The sequence below is a fragment of the Protopterus annectens genome, chromosome 16.part0, assembly GCF_019279795.1.
Source record: "Protopterus annectens isolate FY-2018-M chromosome 16.part0, PAN1.0, whole genome shotgun sequence".
Taxonomy (NCBI): Eukaryota; Metazoa; Chordata; order Ceratodontiformes; family Protopteridae; genus Protopterus; species Protopterus annectens.
Window position 1 is genome coordinate 371,122,464 of NC_056750.1, and position 26,941 is coordinate 371,149,404.

The 26,941-nt window shown below is 40.5% G+C and overlaps 1 protein-coding gene across 2 annotated transcripts in view; it reads left to right on the plus strand.

Annotated features, from left to right (window-relative positions):
- The first annotated feature begins 18,662 nt into the window (after positions 1 to 18,662).
- The window catches only part of NPDC1 (neural proliferation, differentiation and control 1), a 788,102-nt gene continuing 779,823 nt past the window's right edge, over positions 18,663 to 26,941 (plus strand). For both annotated transcript variants that reach the window (XM_044057822.1, XR_006362984.1), the window contains exon 1: positions 18,663 to 19,065. In XM_044057822.1, coding sequence (XP_043913757.1) covers positions 18,951 to 19,065 — 115 coding nt within the window. In that variant the 5' untranslated portion in view covers positions 18,663 to 18,950. The remainder of the gene's footprint in view (positions 19,066 to 26,941) is intronic.

The following is a 26,941-nucleotide window of genomic DNA, read 5'->3' on the forward strand; positions in this document are numbered from 1 at the left end:
AAAATCTCTCACATAATCCCACTTCACAAGGGTGGTAACTCAACCGAACTTTCGAACTTTCACCCCATTGCCCTACTCTCTCCTCTAGCCAAAGTAATGGAAACATGTATCCACCGACAACTACTTGATCACCTTCTCCAAAATAACCTATCAGACTGTCAGCGTGGCTTTAGGCCTTTCCACAGTACTGCTACTGCTCTCTTATCCTTCACTGACTACATTAACAAACATCGTAACAATAATAAGCTCTCTGCTGCACTCTTTATTGACCTTTCTAAAGCCTTTGATATGGTGAACCATCAAATACTTCTAGACATACTAAAATCACTCTCATTCAGCTCACAGGCACTACAATGGTTCAAGTCCTATTTAGTAAATAGACAGCAAGCTGTCCTCTGGGACAATAACCTTTCCACTCATCTTCCTATTACTCTAGGGGTCCCACAAGGCTCTATCCTGGGACCTCTCCTCTTCTCGATATTCATTAATGATCTACATTTAAATATTCCTCAAGTCATCTGCATTCAATATGCAGACAATTCTATACTAGCGTGTACTGCCTCCTCATCAGCTGAGCTTCAAACCATTACTCAAACTGTATTTAGCTCAGTGGAGAAATGGTTCCTACAAAGATGCCTCCTACTAAATGCCAAAAAAAAATAAACTATTGCTTTTTACTCCAACACTAAAGTCCTCTCCTATTCATCTCACTGTCAAGGCCAGTAAAGGTGCTATCATTGCACTAGACCCAACTACCAAACTATTAGGCATAACAAGTGATCAACATCTTAACTTTGACTCGCATATTAACATGACTTTCAAAACTGTTAACAGAAAACTTAGCTCTCTCTACAGAATAAAATATTTTCTTATCTCTGAAGCCAAAACAACTATTGCCCATACCCACCTTATCTCTACCCTCCTCTATGCCTCACCCATTTATACCAATCTTTCTAAAAGTAACCTTAATAAACTGGCAACCTCCTATAACAACATTGCCAGATTTGCCACTGGCTCACCATTTAGAACCGACCATTGTTTAAATCTCAAACAGTTAGGATGGCTAGAACTGCTAAACCAGCTACATCTTCAACAACTTACTATCACCCATAAGATACTTTATCAGCCTCAACAATACTCCTATTCTCAGTAGCCTAATCTCTCCCTATAGAAATCTTACTACCCTTTGCTTAGCAAATAAATTACTAGTAACCATCCAGAAATCCTATAATAAAGCAGGAGACTCCCTTTTCTCTAATTCTGTAGGGAAGATTTGGAACAGGCTTCCCAGCAACCTACAATTACTTTCATCATTACCACTCTTTAAAAATCAACTAAAATTACTCCTTAAAACACAATGGCTAATGCCCATGCATTAACCCAGATTAACACTAATTGTACAGCATTACTGTTTTTCCACCCTCCTTCAGCCACCTAGTCAGATTACTAAGCCTCTCTTTGGCTTTAATTTTTCAAGTCTTCTAGTGTCTGCAAACTACCCTGTAGTACATATAATTGGAAAATGACCCCTACTCCAGACACCTGTATTTCAGTATTTCAGTGTATACCAACTTTTTTACTTGAGTGTCTAATTCTGAACAAACTTAATTAATTTTAATCTGTCTTTCTTTTCCTACTCTTCCACATGTCAAATGTCAACCCCTTAACCTTGACATTTGCTTCTAGAGCTACTGTATTACTAAACTGTGTACCCATGATTCTTTTCATGAAGTTTCTACAATGTTAACCTACAGAAATAATGTATATTAATGTTGTATTTGAGTTTTATTTTGTGTCTTCATTCTTTGTAATACTGTTATGTTAGCATAGTTTGGAGCTTATCTCCCTGGGCCTCTACTGAAAATGGACATGAATCCAGTTAGACTAGCCTGGTCAACAAATGTAAAATAAATAAAAATAAAATAAAATAAATAAAAAAATATTTTCACAATTTGTCAGAACAAACTTTAACATATGAGCCTGACATTTTAAAATTCTGAAGACCAAAGCTGCAGAAGTATATACTTTTTCCCACAACTATCAATAATTTTCCCATCTTTTTCAGAAAGACTAGGATTAGAATTAACTAAGCACTTTGCAACAGTGGTCTCTACTAAGGCTGTAGCTGCTGAGTCAGGTTTGAGTACAGAGTATAGAAATTCAAAAAAACGGAGGAATTTTATACATCCTATCTGTTTTTTTAGGGGCAGCTGGCTGACAGACAGAAGAATTGCAGACAGTAACACATACATCCTCTAAAACCGACAGAACAGAAGGAATGGGTGTAGGTTCTGGAAAATCCTTCTATAGCAACTCATAGTATTTTCTGAGAGACTGAAAGACCTCATATATTATCTCTCTGAAAACACTGGCACATTCTAGCAATAGTCTCAGAGAAAAAGAAACTCCCACAAAGAAAGAATCCAAAACTGAGCACTCCTCTGAATCTTTATCAAAATCTCAGAAAAAAACTGAATCTGTCCCTGCATTTTCCTGTAAAGATTCAGAATCGTGAATGTCTTCAGTAAAAGAAGAATCCCTCTTTCTTTTACCAGAACCTACTTTACAAAAAGAATCAATAAGCCAAATTGAACCATGAGCCAGAATCAGTAAACTACTCCTGTCTTAAGAAGTTTGGGGGGACCAGATACAGGCTTAGTTTTCTTTTGACGGGAAAAATGGGGCCACCCATATTATTAATGGCAGCAGCTGCTTCCCCAGGGATGGACACAGCATTCTGACAACAGGGAAACCTTCCCTATTCTTTCTCCCAGGAATGGCAAGAGTAGTGACTCTTTCTTGCCCACTGAGGAGACTCCAACAACTGCAAAGTATGGAGCTTACCCCTGTTCTATAGTGGCTGTAGGTGTTACACCAGAAGGATTGTGGGTAAAAGATGAGTGGTCTGAGGTACAACAAATGGCAACAGCAGAGTCACTCACCTGTTGCCGAGGCAAATTGCTAGCCTGCTGTGGTGGAAAAGGCTGTTTGCTTAACTTTTTATTTTGTGGCTGGAAGACAGACCTACAATTGTCCATAATGAAGCCGAAAATGGTGCCTCTTTCCCAAGGAAGACAAGCAGCAAATGTCAACAGAACTACCAGTCTACAAATGCTCCTTATTTAAACAGAAAAAAACATGGTAAAAAGCAATTTCAAACACTATGTCAGCCACACAAAGGAAAAATAAACAATTTCTCCAAAGAAATTATGTTTTCTGTTAGTTAACATCAGTTTTAAACTGACAGAAAAAAATGCGTCTTCTGTTTAAAAGTACATTACAGTCTTGTGACAATCCATTGAGATACAACACTCATACTTTTAAAATAGCTTTCCTGTAGAAGAAAGTATTAAAACATCAGTAACTTTAAGAAAATGGAAGTCCCCCCCCCAAAGGGAACCTATTTGTCCAGCAAAGGAAAGTACAAGCTGACCACTGATCCACAAAAGCTTCAAAGGAGTGTATTCTGCAGTGGCAGTAAAGCTCTGAAGGGCTTCATGCACAGACTCATCTTTTAGTCAGTTCACCTTGAGATGCTTGACAGTTCAGGCATGTGGAATGTGCCCTGGAGCTTTGGAAGCTGGCTGGCCATTATATCCTTGGCAGGATATAACCCATATAGCCAAGACCACTGCAGCAGTGATCAATATGATGAATATCATTGAGATAACATATGAAGCCACACAGGGATAGTGAAAACAAAGTCAATGGTGAGACATAGGAGGAAATAAAGGTTCTCTTTATCTGTGAAGAAATAAGAAAATGTTCAAAGACTGCTGTGTTAAGCAAATGCACAATATGACAATGCAGTACACAAAAAATGTCTGAACTTTTGAAGAGATTAACTAATTTGACTTCTGAGTTTTATAGGCCAGTATACAACAAAGCATCGACTGTCAGACTCTGCCACAGTAAGATTCCCTCAAACCACAGAAAAGCCACTGAGCCTCCTCCCAGGACATCAGAAACCACAGAAAAGCCACTGAGCCTCCTCCCAGGACATCAGAAAAGTATATTGTCTCTCTCTACTAAAATATATCCTGCACTGCACAAAAGCAAATCATTCCCCTAACACAGATATTCTAGATTATCAGTATTTGACTTTGTTTCTTTACTATTAAGTTGCATTCAGATCCACATACATTTATTTATTTGTTTATGTATTTATTTAGTTAGTTATTGACATATGATTACCGGGAAAGTCTGACTGGGTAGGAGGCCATTTTCAGAGAAGGCCTGGGGAGAAAAATCTTCAAATTATTACAAAACATTTTAAGAACAATAATTTTACATTCTTTAAAAATGATACTAAAAACAAATAGTTGAAATAATTATACCAAATTAGACATAATATGAAAATATTGGTTAAGAATAGATACAAGTTATATGACAATGATTTAATAGTTAAAGACATTTCAGCCAGTCTATGGAAATTAAAGGCAATTTAGTATAATACAAACAGGAACTGCAAAACAAAGGGAGAAAAACAGGCTTATGGTATATTTGGAGGAAAAGCCATGGAAGATAAATTTATAGAAGTAAGGAAGTGAATGAAGAATGGAGAGTAAGGAGATGTAAGGTATTTATTCACATTTAGGAATATAATTTATCCTAGTGTTTGAGCAAGAACAGAAACAGCTTTTGGCTAGGAAGTCTTTTAGAATGGTTTAGAAGGATGGGATGGAGGGTAATGACCTGATGGACAGAGATAAGGAGTTCCAGGCTTTAGCAACATGGTACAAGTACATTGAGTATTAACATCCTGCACATAGTCTGGTCTTGCATAATAAAAATACCAAACAGTTATCATTTCATGCATTGATCATTTTCAGACTTGATGAAACCTTCCTTCATGCTTCCACAGGGTGGTTGGCCTCGCCACTTGAGAAATGCTGCAATAATGATCTTATTCATCGCTGATAATTATTTGAGCTTCTGTGTTGTATAATTACCATTCTCCGCATCTTTGCATGCAGTGGTATGTACTAGTTCTTAGTTAAATGCATGCAACAATTGATATAGAAGAGCCATTGAGGACAGATAATGATCCACCATTTAATGCTCATCATTTTAAGGAATTGTGTCAGTCCTAAGGTATTACTGTGACTTTGGCCATACATCAATGAACTGGTGAATCAATGCAGAATATTGGCATACTAAAACAACAGGTGGTATTCATAGTCATTGTATTGAAGTATAGTGGGATTTTATACTTTCTGCGACAAAAGGCAACCTCAGTGCTGCGCGCCAATGCAAAGTTTAGTCAGCTTATAAAAATCTTAGGCAAATAAGACAGTAATGAGATGTAATTGTGGAATGCATGAAATTTGTCTTTTCTATACTTATTTCCCAACTTTCTAAGCTAGTATAGTCCGGTTTTCAGGTTAATCCATGTGTTTGCCCATACCTTACTTGGATAGAAGGAAGTTTCTTTGTTCACTTGTGAGAGAGGGGAGCTTTGAGCAGCCTATCTGTCCCTGAAGGAGTGGTTTCAGCCCAGAAATTAGTAGTTTATTGGCCATTTGGGCTAATTTCTATCTCTTTCATTTCCCTGCTATAAATACCGCATTTGCCTGGTTTTGCACTCCAGGCAGCACCAGTTAGCTAGGGTATAACTATTCCCAGCTCCACAAAGTCTCCTCTTCAATTTTTCCCTTGAAACTATACAAACTTTCAACTTAAGCACTCAAGCCATTCATTTCTCAGCCCAGCACTTGCTCAAAACTTATAGCAAGCACTTATAAACCCCAGCACTAGACCCTCCTATACTGTACAGAAGGACAAGGCTCTCTATTCGACCTTACGAGCCATTCAGTAAAACAGTTCACTGTACCTATCCAGGCATGTCCAAAGGGCAGTTTCAGGTGTACTCTCCAGTCCAACTGGTGAATCTGGGCATTTTGAGGCAATGTTACAACTGCCTCAAGTACACAGACAACCCTCTCCTCCTACCACCAACACTAATACATGTGAGAGATGCAATTATACAGCCAAACTGGAGGCTAAGCTCTCTCAACCCAAGGCTGGATCAGACAGTCAAGAGGAGAAGGGAAATACTTGCATCACACTACCAGTCTCACATAGACCCTTTAAACCAGCACCGGCAAAAAACACACTTAAATACACGAAAACATACTCGGAGACTCTAAATAAAAATCTGCAAAAGCAACAGAGACCTCCAAAGCAGACATCCAAACAACCTCCACCCCCAACACAAATCATGAAACACATACTTCACAAAACCAGTGTGCCATGCAATCATAGCCCTTAAGGCAAAATAACATGCACAACATACCAGTAATAGGTGACTCTACAGTTAGGCACACTGACATCCCACTCACTAGGCTGAATAAGGAGAAGATTACTGTTAGTTGCCTGTTGGGTGCCAGGATTCGCCACATAACATAAGCACTCAGGTCACTCCAGAACGAGTGCAAATATGACTCTGTCATTGTCCATGTTGGTGTGAATGACCTGAGCTGTACCTCCCTGGACTACATGAAAAGAGACATGGAAGAGCTCTCTGATCTTGTAGCCCAGGCTGGTATGACCCTGAGTAGCATCCTGCCCTCACCAAGAATGATACCACGGTATAAAGAAAAAATTATCAATTTTTACAGTTGGCTAAGTTTCTGGTGTCATTCAAAGGGGATCCAGTGTCTGTCCGCCTGGGATGACATGCTCGACAAGCCACACTGCTTTGCTAGAGATGGCTTGCACCTGTCACCCTTAGGCTTTCGAATACAGGCCAAGGCTCTTGCCACCCCCATAGTGCCTTTTTAAGGTAAGGCTCAAAAGACAAACCCACCGCCTTAAATAGCACAAGTAACAAAAAACTGAGGGTAATGCTACTCAATGCCAGAAGTCTAAACCTCAAAATGCACGCACTCGAGGCACTCCTCAGTATGGAGAAAATCGATATATGTGCAGTAACAGAAACCTGGTTTAAGGCTCCAGAGAGCACCCCAGCATTACCAGGCTACAACTCATACCATACATTTTGTCCACAAAACCAGGACCGAAATACAAAAGGCAGGGGAGTATCCATATTCATCAAGGATACCCACACCTCCAGGTTAGTGGCACAGCAAGATGCTTCAGAGATCATCCACATGCAACTAACAATGAGCAAAACTGCAATTCAAATTGTAGCTTGCTACAGATCACCCACCATGTCCCAGGATCCCCATTCTGCATTTCTGGAAACATTGGGAAATATAAAGGTCCTACCAAACACCCTAATATTGGGTGATTTCAATTACCCAAACATTAACTGGGAAAACTACTCAAGTACTAACTCCCTTGCCCAACATTTCCTAGAATTTATAAACTCAAATGCCCTGGATCAACAGGTCAACACTCCCACCAGAGGTGACAACATATTGGACCTGGTCATAACCAACATGGGTGACCGGTGCTCCACACTGGAGGTCAACCCCTCACTGGTTAGATCTGACCATAAACAAATCACTTTGGATAGACACATTCTGGCCCCACCGCCGGGCAAGAAAGCCACAGTGAAAAACTTTTCAAAAGCAAACTTCACATTACTTAAGACCGAGGTGGAAAGTTTCAAAGCCCCCATGCTAAAGGATAACATTGTCCAAGCTGCAAAATCCTTTACTAATGCATTCTACAGGCACCTACAAGAATGCATGGATTGTGCTATCTCAAGCAAAACCAAGACTCACTCCTCCAAGAAAAGGAAACCGGTCTGGTAGACTCCTGCCATAAACAAACTATACAATAAAGGGAGGAAACTAGTACAGAAAAGAGTAAAATTGCAAGAAGGGAAGATATCCCTGATCAGTATCAGCAAAAAACTATGATCCCTCATAAAATCATCCAAGGCGAGTTTCGAAAGAAAAATTGCCAAGGACTCCAAAGATAACCACAAGGCATTCTTTAGCTATGTCAAGAATCTAAGCGGCAATGCTCAGATCTGCTTGGAGTTAGATTAGAATGGTACAAAAATACAGTGAACCAACCGATATTGCCAACATCCTGGCAGACAGGTTCAGCGCAACTTCACCCCCCTCTCACCCCCAAAAGGGCCCATAACCATACCAAAAGAATGTAGAGCCCCTGAAATCACAGACACTCAGGTTAAAACAGCCCTCTCCAAAGCCAAAAACACAGCATCAATGGGACCGGATGGTGTCCCAGGCTGCGTCCTACATGAGCTCAAAGACGAACTAACCTCTCACCTAAATACACTGTTCAAACTCAGCTTCTCCACAGGTTACATACCCATAGAGTGGTGCACAGCAACGGTTATTCTGCTCCACAAAGGTGGAGCCACAACAGACCGCTGGAACTATCACCCTATAAGCCTGACTAGTTTGGTCTGCAAGGCTATGGAGCGCATCATCATGGAACTCATTAACATAGACACAGGGAACCTCCAAACACTGGACCCTACCCAGTTCGGCTTTGTTAAGGGCAGATCATGCCTCCTAAACCTAGTGGACTTCTTTGAGACAGTTACCAAGGCTATAGACGAGGGAAAGGTGGTACACACAGCCTACCTAGACCTCGCAAAGGCCTTCAACACCATTCCCCATTCTGGTGTTATAGACAAGCTCACCAGCCTGAACATAAACCCCTATGTCACAAGATGGGTTGCCAACTGGCTCACAGACAGAACCCACATGGTAAGAGTTGCGGGAGCTAGGTCTGACTCTAAACCAGTTACAAGTGGCGTTCCCCAGGGCTCAGTCCTAGGACCCCTCCTGTTCGGCATATACTTCTCAGAGGTACAGACAAGCACAGGAGGACTACGGCTGACCAATTTCGCAGACGACTGCAAACTAGGGGCTATAATTGACACTCCAGCTGACACAGACATCCTCCAAAAGGGTCTCACTGAGACGGATACCTGGTGTCAAAATCATGGCCTCAAGCTAAATGCCAAAAAGTGCATAGTCATCCCCTTTGGAAAGAACAAAGTACCCACAAACTACAACATAGGTGGTAGTCCCCTAAATACGGAAGACATAATAAGGGATCTGGGGACCCAAGTAGATAGTAATCTCTCCTTTGATAATAACATTGCCAAAGTGGTTAGAAAATCCTTCTATGTGGCCCACCTTATCACGAAAGGGTTCGCATCCAGATCAAAAGAGGTCATTGTGCCCCTCTACTTATCGCTCATCAGACCCATCATAGAGTACAACGCCCCATTTGGGATGTATCTTACAAGACACCTGCAAGAGCTGGAAAGACTACAGAAGTACCTCACCAAGAGGATCACTGGCCTCAAACAGATGTACTATGCAGCTCGACTGAAGAAACTCCAGCTGTACTCGGTTGCATACCTCCTACTCAGAGGTGATCTCTGCCTGACATACAAGGCCATGTCCAACCCAGAACTGATGGACATGCTCCACCTAAAGAAAAGCTTATCCCCTCGAGCCACACGCTCTAGGGGTCTAATCCTCACCACAACAATAAATAGGACGTGCTGGAGGAATAGATTCCTGTCCCAGAGACTTCCCATGCTTTGGAACAAGATTCCAATCTACATTAGGCAAGCTCTTTGCCAACACTCTTCAAGAGAAGCCTTGAAGAGTGGATGGGAAACAAAAAGTTTACCCCGGGGATCACTTCAGTGGCTCTGCTGGACAGAGGCAAAGGGAACTAATCTAAGGGGGCGGCGAAAGCCAACAAATTCTGGCTAGGCTTATAAATGTCTTCGGGTAGATAGCCTAGTACCTACCTATGAACCTATTGGTATTTCTCAGGCTTCTGTTTAAAGGATACTTGAGCAGTTCCTTGACATACTCTTGGAAGGCATGGATCAGTATATTTATCTGCCAATGTCACCTCAGGACTAAGCCAGAACCATGGGTGCTTTCTAGAAGATAGCATATTTTCCTGAAGTGGTTTTGCAACATATTTTAACCATGTTGCCATTAGGGCCCCATCTGGACCACAAGGGGAGTAGTATTGGATCAGGAATGGCTACAATTCTGTCAATTGCCAGGAAGTGGGTGATGCATGAGGATGCCTCATTAATGCATCAGCCCAGCATCCTGGCAGTGCATATGATTCTCACATCTGGCATACATGTTCACATTGCAACCTCTTCCTACATGGTAGGACACCCCATGGTCACCTTGTTGATAAGTGTAAATATTTTCAGTCATATTGATTTCTGTGAATATAATTTGGAAAATGGCTTGCTTAATAGTAAATCCCCTTTCTTTTGTTATGTCACTTCCCCCCACTTTTTCTTTTCTTTTCCAGGTAATGCAAGCCACCTACGTGAACCCTGGTTAATGACAACAGAACTTAACCCTAGTGGAGCTTCTGAAGAAAGCTTCATTACTACTCTGTCCCAGGCAAGGATTCTCACTGAGCAAATGTATTTGCCCAGCTGAAACACTGTTTCTATTGCCTGGATGAATCTGCAGGTGCCATTCAGTATGATCCCATTACTTTATATGTGTCTGGTAAGTCCACTGTGTGTTGCATTCTACACAGCTAACTTATGTGTTGGTCTGGTGCTGAAGAGTCCCATGATGGCAATGTATCTCCCACTATCATTCCTTCCACCAGTAACAATAGTGATGGTGGCTAGCAGATACAGCAAGCTCATGCATGGTAATATATATATATATATATATATATATATATATATATATATATATATATATATATATATATATATATATATATATATATTTTTTTTTTTTAACCCAGCCACTGGGGATGCACAAGCAAATGTATTTCTTTGTGCTGGTCCCAAGCCCAGATAAATGGGGAGGGTTATGTTAGGAAGGGCATCCAGTGTAAAACCTTTGCCAAATGACATATGCAGAGAACAATATAAATTTCCATACCAGATCGGTCGAGGCCCAGATTACGGGTCTCTTCTTCTCTTTCCTCCTTCTCAGCTCAATACCTTTGAGTGCTCGAGAGTGCCTGTATCACTGATTGTTTTTGTTGGTCTCTTCGGCTCCTTCCTCCTTCTCTGCTCAGTACCTTTGAGTGCTCGAGAGTGCCTGTATCACTTATTGTTTTTGTTGGTCTCTTCTGCCCCTTCCTCCTTCTCAGCTCAGTACATTTGAGTACTCAAGAGTGCCTGTATCACTAATTGTTTTTGTTGGTCTCTTCTGCTTCTTCCTCCTTCTCAGCTCTGCTTGCTCCATTCGCCCTTTGGGCACACTCCGCTCCCTACCCTGCCCCCAATTACCACCCACCCCCAGTGCCTCTACACTTATAACCCCCAAACCACACCCCTTTAGCATTCAGCCTATCTGAACAATCCCCACCCACCTCCTCATCCACTAACCTCTCCTGTTTCCACTACCCTCCCCTTACCTATTCTTACTTTTCCTCCTTCCCCATTCTTAGTACCAAAGACCTCACACCACTTTACCTTCTAATTCCTTTTCCACTCTGCACACTCTCACTACATACTATAACCGTACACTGCCATGCAAATCAAACTTACACATACTCTACCATTAATATGTCTACTTTTCCTCCTCTATTGCCTACTCTATCTTACCAGACTACCTGACTTTTCTTACTTCCCTCTCTATCATACAACTTCAATACATGCCTTAAAAGAATCTCACCTCTCAACTTATATCTCTCATCACCTCTATTACTATAATGACTCTCTCCTCTTTACTAGAAAGAGTATTCCTGATATTTGTAATACAGTCCCAATCCCTCACAATCCATGCCTCTCTGGCTACCCTGCTCTCAACTCCAACTCAAAAAAAAAATCTAAAGACCTTGCCTCCTTCCTACTCCAGCTAATCTCTGTCCTCCTTTCTGCTGACATACATCATAATCCCGGACCATCAGACAACCATGCTTCTAACCCTAACTTGTCTTCCTCACCCTCTCACCATAAATCTCTCCTTTTTGCTACCATTAACACCCACAGTTTATGCAATAAACTTCTTACCCTTCATGCCTGGCTATCCCATTACCACCCTGACATTCCCTCTATCATTGAAACATGGCTAAAACCCAACACAAAAGATTCCAAAATTACCCCTCCCAACTAAAAGATCATAAGAAATGACAGAACTCGAAAGAAAGGTGGGGGAATAGCCCTACTTTTCTCCTCCTCCTTAACAGTAACAGCCTTTACCAAGCCTATACCCCAATTCGCAACAGGTGAACTAACCCTGGCCTTCCTAAAAATTAATAATCATAAAAACATATGCATAACTGCTCTTTATATTCCACCAGGAAATAATATGCCCATTCATGAAGATATCCTGTCTTGGTTCTTATCCAATATAAACAATTAAACTATATTCCTAGGTGACGTCAACATAAACAGGGCTTCTATTCAATCACCTACATCACCTCAGAATATAAACCTATACAACTACACCCAAATAATTATCTCTCCTACCAGAGTTAATAAAGATAACAATTCCAGTAGTATTCCGGACTAGATATTAGTTTCTCACCCCAACTCCATTTCTGACAATGGCACCCTATTCGACTCCCTCAGCGTTCATCTTCCTGCCTTTGCTCGTCGCTCACCATCCTCCTCCATCTTCACCACAACTACATAACAGCTCATACCCTAAAAAAACTTCAACCCTCTAGCTTTCTCTGACTCACTAAAACATATGAACTGGAACCCTGTAAAAACTCTCTCTCTTGATGACGCTGTTACATACTTCAATACTACATTCAATAACCTACTAGATAGCTTTGGCCCCCCAGAACTAAAAGAATTAAAACCAAATCTACCCCTTGGCTAACTAAAGCAACTATTACACTCATGCATCTCTGAGATAAATCTTGGAAGCATTACCATGAATCTAAAACACCTAACACCCTTATTGAGTATAAGCAACTTTATAATAAAGTGAAAAAACAAATTGCTTTAGACTGAAAGTCGTACTACTACAAGCTTCAAAACAATCATAGGATCTAACCCCAAAAAAATTTGGAACAGTATATCTGCTCTCGTCTCTCTTGGCAAAAAAGACAATCCCTGCCCTGACCCTAATTCTCATAGGTTCATAGGTAGGTACTAGGCTATTGGCCCTAGGGCTTATACAAGCCTAGACAAAGGATGTACCCTGGCTTTCACCACCCAAGAAAATTATTTTCCTGTGCCCCTGTCGAGCAGAGCCACAGAAGTGATCCCCGGGGTGAATTTCCCATTTCCCATCCAATCATCAAGATTTTTCTTGAAGAGTGCTAATGAGGAGTTCTGTTTGACATAGATAGGTAGTCTGTTCCAGAGTATGGGGAAGTCTCTGGGACAGGAATCTATCCCTCCAGCATGTTCTGTTTATTGTGGTGACAAGGTTTAGGTCCCTAAAGTGTGTAGCTCGGAGGGATTGGGATTTCTTTAAGTGGAGCATGTCCAACAGCTCTGGGTTTGACATAGCTTTGTATGTTAGGCAGAGATCGCCCCTGAGTAGGAGATATGCGATGGAGTAAAGCTGTAGTTTTTTGAGACGGTCTGCATAGGGCATCTGTTTGAGGCCAGTAATCCTCTTTGTGAGGTATTTCTGTGGTCTTTCCAGTTGTTGTAGATGTCTTGTGAGGTGCATACCAAAAGGGGTGTTGTACTCTATAATGGGTCTAATGAGTGATGAGCAGAGGGGAACAATGACCTCTTTTTTTCTGTAGGATAATCCTTTTGTGATGAGATGAGCCATGTAGAAGGATTTCCTGATCACTGTGGCGATGTGATTATCAAAGGAGAGACTACTGTCCACCTGTGTCCCAAGGTCTCTTATCACATTTTTGGCATTAAGTAGACTACCAGCTATGTGGTAGTTCATGGGTACAGAGTTTTTACCAAAGGGGATGACAATACACTTTTTGGCATTGAGCTTCAGGCCATGACTTTGACACCAGGTATCTGTCTCAGTGAGGCCCTTTTGTAGTTTGTCCACATCATTAGGAGTTTCAATTATGGCTCCTAGTTTGCAGTCATCTGCAAACTTTGTTAGCCAAAGACCTTCTGTGTTGGCCTGTACTTCAGAGAAGTAGATACCAAACGGGAGAGGACCCAGGGCTGAACCCTGTGGTACTCCACTTGTCACTGGTCTGATGTCGGATTTGGAATCCGCTACTTTCACAGTGTGGGTTCTGTCCATGAGCCAGTTGGCAACCCATCTTGTGACATAGGGATTTATACCTAGTTTAGTGAGCTTATCTATAATTCCAGAGTGGGGGATGGTGCCGAAAGCCTTGGCGAGATCTAGATAAGCTGTGTGAACCATTTTACCCTCATCTATGGCTTTGGTGACTGCTTCAAAGAAGTCAATCAGGTTTAGGAGACGTGATATGCCTTTTACAAATCCAAACTGGGTAGGGTCCAGAGTTTGGAGATTACCATTGTCTTTGTTTATGAGTCCCACGATGATATGTTCCATGGCCTTGCAGACCAGGTTCGTCAGGCTAATGGGGCGGTAGTTCCCTGGGTCCATCATGGCTCCCCCTTTGTGGAGTGGGATAACCGTCGCGGTGCGCCATTCAGTGGGTACAAAGCCTGAGGTGAGGCTATGATTGAACATGGTACTTAGGTAGGGTGCCAGTTCATTCTGTAGTTCATGTAGAACGCAGCCTGGGATATTGTCAGGTCCCATGGATGCTGTGTTCTTGGCTTTGGAGAGTGTGTTTTTTACCTGTGCAGCCATGATTATAGGAACTTTACATTCTTACGGTATAGAGATGGGCCCTCTAGGGGGTGAGAGGGGGGGTAAAGTTAGCACTGAACCTATCTGCTAGGATGTTGGCAATATCAGTTGGTCCTGTATATTTAGTGCCATTGTGCTATAACTCAGAGCAGATCTGAGTGTTCCCATTGAGATTCTTGACATAGCTATAGAATGCTTTGTGGTTGTCTTTAGAGTCAGTGGCAATTTTGTTTTCGTAACTAGCTTTGGAGGATTTTATGAGGGATCTCAGCTTCTAACTGAGGTTGACCAGGAAGTTCCTCCAATCATGGGATTTTACTCTTTTTTGCAACAGTTTCTTTCTTCTGTTGTAGAGTTTGTTTATGGCAGAGGACCACCAGATTGGCTTCCTTTTTTTGGAGGATAACATCTTGGTTCTGTTAGGGATAGCATGATCCATGCACTCGTGTAAGTGCTTATAAAGTGCATTTGTGTAAGATTTGGCAGTCATACCTCTATTGTCTGTCTGCATGGGTGTCATGAAGTTTGCCACTTCTGTCTTAAGAAGTGTGAAGTTGGCTTTGGAGAAGTGTTTTACGATGGTTTTCCTAATTGGGGTGGGATGTGAATGTCTAGGCTGATTAGCTTGTGGTCGGATCTGACCAATGAGGAATTGACCTCTGGTGTGGAACACCGGTTTCCCATGTTGGTAATGACCAGGTCTAGGATATTGCTGCCCCTGGTGGGGGTGTGAATAAGTTGATCCAAGGCGTTGGAATTTATGAATTCTAGAAAATGTTGAGCAAAAGAGTTGGTACATGAGTAGTTTACCCAGTTAATGGTGGGGTAGTTGAAATCGCCCATTATTAGGGTGTTGGGTTGTACCCTAATACTTTCCAGTGTATCAAGAAATGAGGAGTGTGAATTGTGGGGCATGGTGGGGGGTCTGTAGCAAGCTACAATTTGGATTGCGGTCTTGCCCAGAGTTAGTTGCACTTGGATAATCTCGGATGCATTATGCTGTGCAACTAGCCTGGAGGTGTGGATATCCTTAATGAATATGGACATGCCTCCGCCTTTAGTACTTCTTTCTGGGTTAGGTGGCCGAAAGATCTCCAGATCATATATTAGATACCCAATTCAACTCTTTCTTTATTGATTCAATAGCCAAGCTGACCACATCATTCGCCAATAACACTTCTACTCCACCCTCATCCCACACCCTCAACTCTAGTCCCACTGACATCAACACTTCACATCTCCCTCCTTTACCATACAACCCGTCTCTCTACACACCATAAAAAAAACTTCTACTAAAACTAAAACCATGCTCTCATGCCCAAGTCAACCTTCCATCTAACTTTCTCAAGCTAGCTGCAGATGGCATAGCTCTTCCCATCACCATACTTATCAACCGTTTAATCCAAGAATTCTTTGTACTCCTCCTCTGGAAGAAAGCGTTCATCATTCCCCTCCACAAAGGAGGCAACAATATTGGAATCTCCAACTTCTGTCTTATAGCCATCCTATCCTCTATCTCAAAAGTCCTTGAAAAATGCATACACTTGCAACTCCTTCCCTACCTCCTAGACAATCAACTTATTTCTCCAACTCAACATGGATTTAGACTTGGACATAGTATTACCACTGCCCTTCTCTCCTTCCTTGAAATCATCAACCATGCCAAGGACTCTGGCAGCATTGTATCCACCCTTCACCTAGACTTATCAAAGGCCTTCAATACTGTTTGCCACAAACTTCTCTTGTCCAAACTCTCTCTTCTCAATCTCTCCTCTCCTCTATTAACTGGTTCTCCAGTTACCTTTCTGCTAGACAACAAGCCATCAAGTGGAACAATAGTACCTCTTCCTTCCTTCACACTCCAACAGGAGTTCCACAGGGCTCTATACTGGGTCCTTTACTTTTTAACATCTTCATTAATAATTTTCATCAGTGGATTCCTAATACCAAACTTGGCCAATACGCGGACAATTCCACCATAATTTGAGTACAACATACACAAGTGGACTTTTTAACTAACAATCAGTAATAATCCTTCTAAGACAACACTCTTGTGTCTCTTGATGTACCTCAACTTAGTCTAGGCCCTGTACCGACGCTGCACTTGAATTATTTTGGCTGAAGAAGTTAATTAAACAAAGCTCTTTTGTCTAAAGTTTGATTTGCATTCTATCAGTACTGTACCTGGGTACTTAGTACCAGTCAGAAGACTGGTAGACTATATAAAGCCCGTTCATTTCTGAGATACACTGCTAGACTATCTAGTACTAATTCCTGCTATCTTCCCTTCTTTACTCAGCTCACCTTCAAAGTGGTTAACTGCCAGCATACGAAGGGACAACCAATTCACTATAGAATGCCTTGGATACTCATCACTACTTTTTATTTCTTCTGCAAGAGTTACAACTCTTAATCACCAGATATCTCTAATTCAACTTCATATGTTTCTATACAGCCTAAATGCCTTTCTCTATCTGACACTATTACAAGCAGACAAATTCAGCGTGAATTTAGGCCATCCTTAGGGAAGCTAATCTTTGTTTCCAAGGAAAAAATTAATATGGCAATGGAAAGTACTGCCTGTATAGGGGATATTAATAAACTCTTGTACAATCTTCAACTTTATTAACATGCTTTGAACAAAAAGTAACTGTAGCAATGGTATAAAACAGATACTGTTTTAAATAGATACAATAGTGATTATATATATATATATATATATATATATATATATATATTTGAATGCATAACCGTATAATTCAAATTAGCTGAATACAAATAAAAATGAATGTCAAAGTCATAAACAAATCATCTTTCAAAAAAGACGAACTAATAAACAGAACTGTTTTAAGAAGCCTTGAGACCAGTCCATGAAATTATGCGACTCTAAAATGTAGATCACCACCACTGAAAGATTTTGCAGCAAAAATGTCCAAATATTTCTACGTCCCAAAGAAGAGATTTGCGTTCACGGTGCAGTGTTCTGGAAAAAAAAAAACACTTCTCTTGTTCCTGTCTGTAGGTTAGTCAGTGGTAAGTAGGTAAGCAAAGATATATGCTTCTTTAAAAAAAAAAAAAAAAAAAGAAGCAGTATATAATTTTGCTTACCTTGTTTTTTTTTTCAATATAATGCCGCGCTTAACTGAAAATAAAAGAGATTAGCAGACGTTCTTAATCTGCTGAGAAACTTGCACATAGTTTACAATTGCCATTCAAGGTGTCAGGTTTAAAAACTGGTAGTATACGTCGGTTTAGGAAGAAGACGTGAGTAACTTCATACATCCTGAAGAAATATTTTCTCACGATTTGCTTGCAACTGTTAAACATAATGACGCAGTGCCCCATCCACAACCTTTGCGAAGTTCATTTATTGAAGTGTTGCTGATGTTAATGAAATTACAAAGTATAAAAAGAAAACTTTTCATACCTCTCCTGTCCAGATTTTGCCTCATATCTTTGGTCTCTTCTTCATAAAATTTGTAGTTTTCTGGCAAATCCTTGAGGACTGGAGTCACTAAAGAATACTAAATAATGACAGACATTTCAGTTTCAGACTTCATATCCTTCAGAAAATATATAAGAGCGAAAGTAAATCTGTCATTCTAGCAACTTCTTTTGAGTTTATAGGAGCAATATTTAAAATCTGTCCCTATTTTGGGGGTTTGTCCCCCCACTGTTTCTGGCTTTGTCGGGCTTGCTTGTGCTGACCGGTTTGCTTTTGATTAAAAATAGTGACCTTAATGACAAATCCCCTTTTGCCAAAAATCAGACTACTGCAAATCTTTGTACCGCGCGTGATGTTACTTCACCAGTATTATCTTTTGGCAACCATACACGCACCATCTCGTATCACTAGGAGTCCGGTGGCACTGTGAAAATGTCCCATTCACTCCCACACCCCACCATGAACCTGCCAAGGAAGGTCCCCTCTGACGTCACTCCATCACAGGTGGTGCCGCCGTTGGCAGGTGCACAGGTAGGCGTGGTAATTCCAACCAATCACCTGTCACGTGGTGACCTCATTGGTAGTGCACGCGACAATAGAGAAGGAGGGTTTCACTTTGTGAACAGTTCTTCGGGCATCTTTCACCAGCCTTCTGCGGTGCTGATACTGTTGGCGACACGTCCTTGGGACGTTCACTTAGGTTACCGAACATTTGTTTCTGCTTGTCACGCGATCGTACTTAACAAGATACACCGGGTGTCACTTTCCTCGGCTCGCATGTGCTCCCGCCGCTAGGCGATGTCTGTCTTCAGTCACACTTGGAGCCTTCTACCCCCTCCCTGATACAGCTGCAGCCTTCAGCCAGAATGGCAGCAGCGTTGAGCCGCCGCTGCTGTTTGCAAGCTTTGCTGCTCCTCGGTGGGGTGGCGCTCCTCGGTATTGGCCTGGGAGTTGTGGACGCAGCTGATGTACAGCCATCAGGTAAGTGGAACAGTGGGCAGACGGAAGAGCAGTGGTGACACAGCCTCCTGGAGCGTTATGGTCATGGGATAAACATAGAAGGTTATGCAGCACTCCCTCATCCCTTATTTATGTGACACCAAATGCAAAGGGTGTACTACAGTCTGCATGGGTGCAGTAATGGATTATAAAAAAAACGTAGATAATGGTTGCGAGTATTAAAAAAGTGGGTTTGCTTATAAGGCGTTTGACGCTGTATAGTCATGTTTGTTTACCTTAATAGTGACAAAGCATACTAACATGATAAACTTACTGAATGCATTAGCCTGAAATGGTAACAGAGCAGATACAACTCAGATTGTAATATTTTCTTTTGTTCATACTGCGGGATTTCCTGTATTCTTAGTTTTAGGAAATGCTCAGGAATAACGCTGCACAATAATAGTAGCTGTCAGTCCCTGGGAAAGCAGTCAGTATCAGCAATGTCTTTAATAACACTACAGTATGTGCTTTTGTTAGGAACTGCATCATCTGGATTCCTTTTCCTGTCTATCTTTACACAGCAACATTTTCTTGGACATTTATGTAGCATCATAGCAATACCTTTTCTTGAAGTTGTGTGGTACTGCAAGAGTAGCTTTTGGGTAGAATGGTGCAGTAGCGCTGTCCAGATTTACTTTCTGCCATAGCAGCACTTTCAGGAATTGTGCTGCATTCACTGCTCTGCATTTCAGCACTTTTCCTTGGGTTGTGCTGTACTGTATAAGCACATTCTTTGAACTGCAGAACATTTCCATTATTTGCAGTGTGCATAAGTTATACTGTCTTTGATGAGTAGTTACAAAATTATGTTGATTAGGTTTGTTGTGTGATGCAGGACTTGTTCATTTTTGCATATAAGCTCTATATACTGTATAATGAGAATTAATGAGTCTGTATGCTTCAACTTGTTTTTGTGTTGTGTACTGATGAACATTGCTTTGTTTCTGGGAATAAGTGTATGCAACTGTAAACCTTTTTTTACATTTCTTTACATAAAATCATAGAATGGGGCTGTGCTGTTTTGTTATACTTTCATTACCTGCCTCGCTGATCTTTGCATGTAGTACCTGTCCTGCTGTGCTGTAATTTTTTTGCACTAGTGGTATCTTTCTCAGGGTTGCACTGGCAGTTGGCTTTCCTTCCTGGAATTATGCTGTGCATGCCCTGGTACCTCTGTATGATTGCACAGAATATGAAGTAGCAGCTTTGCAGGGCCGCACTGTACATGCTATATCAGCTCATTTCTGATGCAGTGACTGCTTTGTGTGCAACTGCATTGACTTATTTGTGACTAATTACTTTGCACATGGTAGCCTAATGCCTTTGTAGGAATGTGGTATGTGTGTTTTCTTGTTGTTAGGCACCACACATGCAGCTGCAGTCCCATACTTGTAAAATGACATTGTATATATTATAACTCTTAGAGAATTATATCATGTATGCAGCAAGGAACATTTTCTAGTCTGTGTAGTGCATGTAGTAGCACCTTTCTCCTGGAGAGATGTACAGCAAAGGGTGTAACTCTTTAAGATTGCGTTTGTTTCACTGTGCAGCAGTTATATGTGTTGATTGTGAATCAAGAAATTGCAGTAGTACACACAGTATGGTTACGTTTGATGTGCTTTCCAGATATGAGTTGCAGCAAAGTATGTTTCTGAGAGATTTTTGTCTTCTGTGCTTTTTGTTTTTAAGGATTACAGAGCTTCAGCTTGAACTACACTGTTGGTGAGTGCAAGCCCAGAGCTGTGCCAGCGTAGTACTTATACCATTTGTGGTCATTGTGTTCCATGAACCTGGGATTCCATTACTGTTGATGAATGGAGTTTCAGTCTTGAATCTCAGATTACTAAAGTTTATCAGCTGCTTTTGTTGATAAGACTGCTGAAAAGGTTTCAGACATGCCATGTGCTCTGCTGTAAGGTGTAAACTTTTTGGAAAAGTAAGAGAAGTACCGCCTACTGGGTTATGGAATTGTCTCTAGAGTGTTTAATTTGTATCAACTACTTCTCTTCCAGAGTAGGATGCTGGCACTGAAAATAGGAAATACAAATCAACATTTGCACTTCTTAGGCCTGAGAAGAAGTGCAGCATTTTGACTCAGAATAACATGCTGTAAAAGAAGTAGCAGGTTTCATGGTGAAAAAAAAATGCATCTCTCTGATTTGAGTCTTGGATGTGTATTCATTTATTTGTGTATTTATGCTGAAATCAATTTTCATTGGAGACCAAGACAGAAAAGCTGCATCAAATGATACTCTGTACAATCCAAATAACAAAAGAAAACAAATCAGTTGGGAGGGTGGCCTAATGGTTAAGGTATTTGCCTTACAAACACAAGGTGCAGGGTTTAAGTCTCACAAGGGATAATTGGCTAGGCTTAAAATGGCTCACAAGGTCAGTTAGCTTAGTACTAATCTATGAGTCAGTAGTGTGTACAATGGAAATGAAAATGTAGTGCATGTATTGTATGGGCTTACAATAAAATGGCAACCATAAATGTAATTTTACTGCCAGAGGATACATTAGCAAAGTGAACCCCAAGGTGTTAAATGTGCATGTATGTAATGCGAAGCAGTAGTTTTGCAGCCCATTTCCGAATCAGGATAAGCTTATTCACGACAGTACTGTGCACTTTATAGGAATATTAAACTATTTGTTTGTTTTATTTTTATGCAGCTGTGCAAGCTACAAACATTTTGCACCATGCATGAAATGTGTCTTTAATAATTTTTCCAATAATTGTTGCTTATTTGTTATTCTGAAGACTTTGAGACTGTCAGTTATTGATACTCCCTCCTCTTATTTTCAGCTTCTGAGAGCCAAGTGAAGCTGTTGTTGCCAGTTTTAACACTCTTGAGCTTTACCAAGGGATTAAGCTCTGACTGTTTTTTTCATTTGTAATATTCTGCATTAATCTGATGATTATTTGCATTTGCAAACGTAATTGGGGGTTTCTTTGAGCCTTTAGTTGTATGTCAAGAGGTTGTTCTGTACATTTTTTTTGTTAAAGTGTCCTCTAGCAGAAGTATATTTGTGCAAGAATACTGAGCTGAAAGAGGGCAGCTTTATTTGGAATTGGAATTATTCCTGATTTGACTACAGTTTCTTAATAATCACAAAGTAGGTATCCTGTCGGTTTCACATTCAGAAATGCTGCATAAGTAGTCACAGGCTCACATGCTGCTTGTAGTAGCCCTGTCATGAGTAAATGCTTTTGTTTGTTTTGATTTAGCTAATGCATTTTTGCTGAAAATATGCAAACTTTTGTGAATGTGCGTATTTAAAATAAACAGCCTAGTTTATCCTCAGTCTTGATGGTATTTGGGAGATTATAACAGGATTTCACCAGGCTTCAAAATATTTCTGATTTAGATGAATTATCATGTTACAGATGACTTTTAGTTACAGGTAACTTTAAGAAATTGCTTAGGCACCAGTATAATAAAAATAAATGATTTTGTGTTTTTTGGGGGTATATGGATTTTAGCGTTTCTATCCAGCTTGCATTAGGCATGGGCTTCTTTGACATTAATGGTTTGGTTCTGTTTGAGTGAACAGACTTTTAGCTTAAAAAAAAGTTCATCATTACCTTGGGGTGACTATTGTGTTTTCAAGGTTAACAACTGAAGGGAATCTGCAACCATATATTCGTAGTGCTTTCCTTTCACGTTAATCCATCTCTAAGGATGCTGCTTGTAAAAAGGGCAAGGTTTTTGCTTCCAAGCATCTACCTAAACCTATATCTGTGATTCCTTTGTACAGTAGTTTGGCTTCATATGAGCTGTCACATTATTTGTGACATCACACAGGCATTTTGAATAAGGGAAGGTGAGGTAAATCTCAGTCTTATTGTTTCTTTAAGGGTGATAATTAAACAGGTCACTGTTTCTATTCTAGTAGCAAGATTGATACAATTCTTTAAACTCCTCTTTTTCCTGACTGTAGTGATTTTAATGTTTGCTTACTATGTTTTTGCACAGTGTGGTTTTCTCTGTTATTCTGCTCTGTAGTTGAGTTTGTTACTTTTGTTAGGTTTGGTTCCCCTTTTTTTCCCTTACTAGAACTTGCAAAAATCTGCTGTTCTAATGCTCAAGCTTCATGCTGACCAGGGGCCCATTTGTTCCTTCTGCCTTTATGCTGTACCACCTTTGGGGTACCCACTGCATCCCGCACTCATCCCGGTATTTCCCTTTGTAGACCTTTTGGTAGGCTTAAAATCTGAACTTGCATTCTGTCTGCTGTTTGTTTAGAACAGGCGATGAACCTGACTGTGAGATATGCTGGGGTGATCCATTGTTCATGTGACAGGAGAACCACTTGAGTAAGATTTTATACATAATTATTGCTGTGTTCATTTCCATAAATCCCTGTCCTGTTCTTGATAGACTTATTCAGGTTTGTATTAAACTGGAGATCCATTCATTAAACTAGAGATCCATTCATTCTTTTTTCGATTACCCACTTTATCTTGCTTGGGGTCAGTGGTGACCAGAGTTGTCCTGACAGCCAGCAGGCATAAGGAAGAGAATCGACCCTCGATGGGATACCTGTCCATTACAGGATAAACATACAGGACACAGATCCCCCTCCTGCATCCACAGGCAATTTGGTGGATTTCCAGTTCACAGGCATACGGAGGGCATACGGAACAATACCTATATCTTATTGTAAATTATGCGTGTATGTATAAGTATTACTTTGCACATATATATCATACATTTATATGATATACATATGTTAAATATGTATTATGTTATATACAGTATAAAATGAAGGGTTTCAGCATGTGAAAATATATATGTATGTGTGTACATGTGTATATAAATGTGTATATGTATACCTAGGTGTGTGTACACACACACATACATTAAGTATAACATGTTTTATCACTGAAAAACAACAGTGAGTGAACAAAAATAGCATAAAAAATAGAAAAAAAGTATGTGATCAAACTCAAACAACACTAAAACAATCCCCATTTTATGCAGCGGGCAAACCCTCCTGCATCTCCCAAGTAATAGACTGTGTCCCCCAGGCCCGCTGCTACTTAAGTATACCAAATACGAGATCACACAACAGTAGGTAAAGGAAAAAACTTCCTTGTGTCACTATTAGACAATCCTGGACTATAGGTGGCACAGTGGTGCAGCAAACAGCATTGTCACCTCACAGCAAGAGGTTTGGTTCTTATCTGGGGTGCCTTTTGTGCTGATTCTTCGTGTCCTTCCTGTGTTTGTGTGGGTTTCCTCTGGGTGCTTTGGTTTCCTCCCACATTCCAAAGACATGCAGTAGGTTAATTGGACTCTCTGAAATGGCCATATATATGAGTGTGTGTGTGGTATGGAAGAACAGCAGCGGCAGGGCTGTCCACCCAGAAGCGTGAACCTTGTAAAGATACTATGAATGAAAGGTTAGTTTCTTCTGGCTAGAGAGAGAATTCTCATGGAGAGTTTGTTAGTAAATGGCTGTCGATAAAACCTGGGCTGTATATTAGGTGCTAAATTCTGCATGAAAATTTTAGGGTCAACATAGCAGTTTTTTTTTTTCAGAAGAGCTGCATAAAGAAGTACAAACTCAGGACGATGATATTGAAATATACATCTAGTAAAAAGCTGAAAAATATATTTTCATTACAATATCTTAGCCTGCTAACCTCATATGATTCTAACGGCCCCTGAGCCCTTACAAGCCTAGACAAATTCAGCCCGTGTTCCCAAGGGTGTCTGGTTTAAGCAGACAGTAAAGTCGGCACCTATTGCCCTCGTCCAAAAGGAGCATAGGTGAAATCCCTCGGGTGAATTTCCAATTACCTATCCAATTGTCCAAATTACTGTTAAATGAGGCCAGTGAGGGGCTTCGTTTAACATGAATAGGAAGCTTGTTTCAAAGGCGGGGCAACGTCTGTGAGACAAATTCAGTAAAGCTGGATCAGAGAGAGCTCATTATGTAAGGCACAGGTTGCCTCTGAGTAGTCTGTACGATGCAAAGTAAAGTGACAATGATTTCTGTCTGTCACCATAAGACAGATCTTGAAGACCCTGAATTTTCTTTCTAAGGAACCTTTGTGGTCTCTCCAATTGCTGCAGGTGTTTGGAAAGGAACATACCAAAGGAAACATTGTACTCTATTACTACTATACTGCTATTGTATTAATGCATAGAAATCACTGTTCGTATATAATTAATATTTCTTATCATATTTGAGTCTATTATAATCTGAAAAAGGCCATGATGGGAATTTGCCACAATGACACCATTTTATTGGTTTGTTTATCTTGTTCCCACAATATGGTTTAGGTCTCCATTAGAAAGCATGGACATAAGATGGTTTATTTCTTCATCTAGCTACCATTAACAGTACTATAAGCCACTGTCGTCTTCTTCTCTTCTTGGAAATAGTCAGTGTTTCTTTTTCACTAAATTATGCAAATTTTTAGCTAAGTGACTGTTTGCTTGCATATGGCACAATAGTCCTGTAGTGAAATGTCATCCTGGCCAGGATTGGTTCTGTGCTTTGTGCTCACTGATTACGTGGGTAGACTTATGGATTCCCAGTAACCATTAGTTGGATAAAATGGAATTTGGAAACAAATAAACTGGTGTGTGTGTGTGTGTTTTTATATATATATATATATATATATATATATATATATATAAATAGTGTGTGTGTGTTTTTATATATATATAAAACATGATTTTTTTTTAAGTGGAAGTTGTCATAGTTCGTTTGTTTTATTTGGCATATTTCTGTTCAGAATGTTTGAAGCTTGTTTTGTTTTTATCCTTTTGTTTATATCTTCCGGGCCTCTGTGACACTGATTTTTCTGCCTCATTGGCCACTATTCTTCCATTTCAGAACAGACCAGGTTCCATATAATTCAGAAGATGCCACAGTACAATTACTATTTAATAACATAAGAAAGGAGAATGCTGTCAGTGGATATATTTGTGTAGTGTGCATGTGTATTTGCTGTTACCAGCAAACTTTAAAGGAAAATAATTGATGCAGCAATCAAAGAACATACATCAGGGACTGTAAGCTGGTTGAGCAAAAGTAGCGAGTCAGTGGCTGGGTAGATGTGGTGAAAGGACCTTGTCAGTGAGCAAAGCTAATGTTCCATTGAATAACAATTGCTTCCTCAGTAGCACAGACCTTATGATGATGTGTGTAGTACAAATGTGTTAAGAATATAGCTTCTGTATACTGGTATTTGGTTTTAAGCTGTCCTGTATGCAAGGGCCTCTGCAGAATAGTTGGGATGTTTTTTGTTGCACTTGCCTGCATCCACAGAACAGAAAAAAAACGTTATTTGAAGGTGACCCAAGTAGTGTGACAGGGTTGCTTTCTTGTGGATGTGAAGCTTCTAGCAGTGTATTCAGTGACTTTAATGTTAAACTGGATCCAGTTAAGTACTGAAGACCTTAGCAGCAGTATATTCTTAAAGATAGCCATGGGACCTTCACTCTCTCCTGTCCCCTGCATCATTCCACATTATGCTTGAGAAAATGTTTACCTGCAATTAGAAAATGATTAGATTACCAAATCATGCTGAAGATATCCCAGAGCTAATTAAAATTTCTATCAACATTATCTGCCTCCATAATGCCGCATGGCAGCATGGTGTGTCTAGGGGCAGGGGGTGCTATAAAAGCTGCAGTGCTGGAGCTCTGTTTGCTAGATACCTGGAACAGTGTTTGAATCCCACAGTGCATCATGATTCTGTTGTGTTACTGTAAGCATGATATGCAGACTTCCCATATGTAGATGTTCTATCCTGGGCCGTGGCTGAATGTTGTATGTTAAATATGACTGGGGAAATGAGAATACTGGCTGAAATCTTTGTTAGCTATATGGC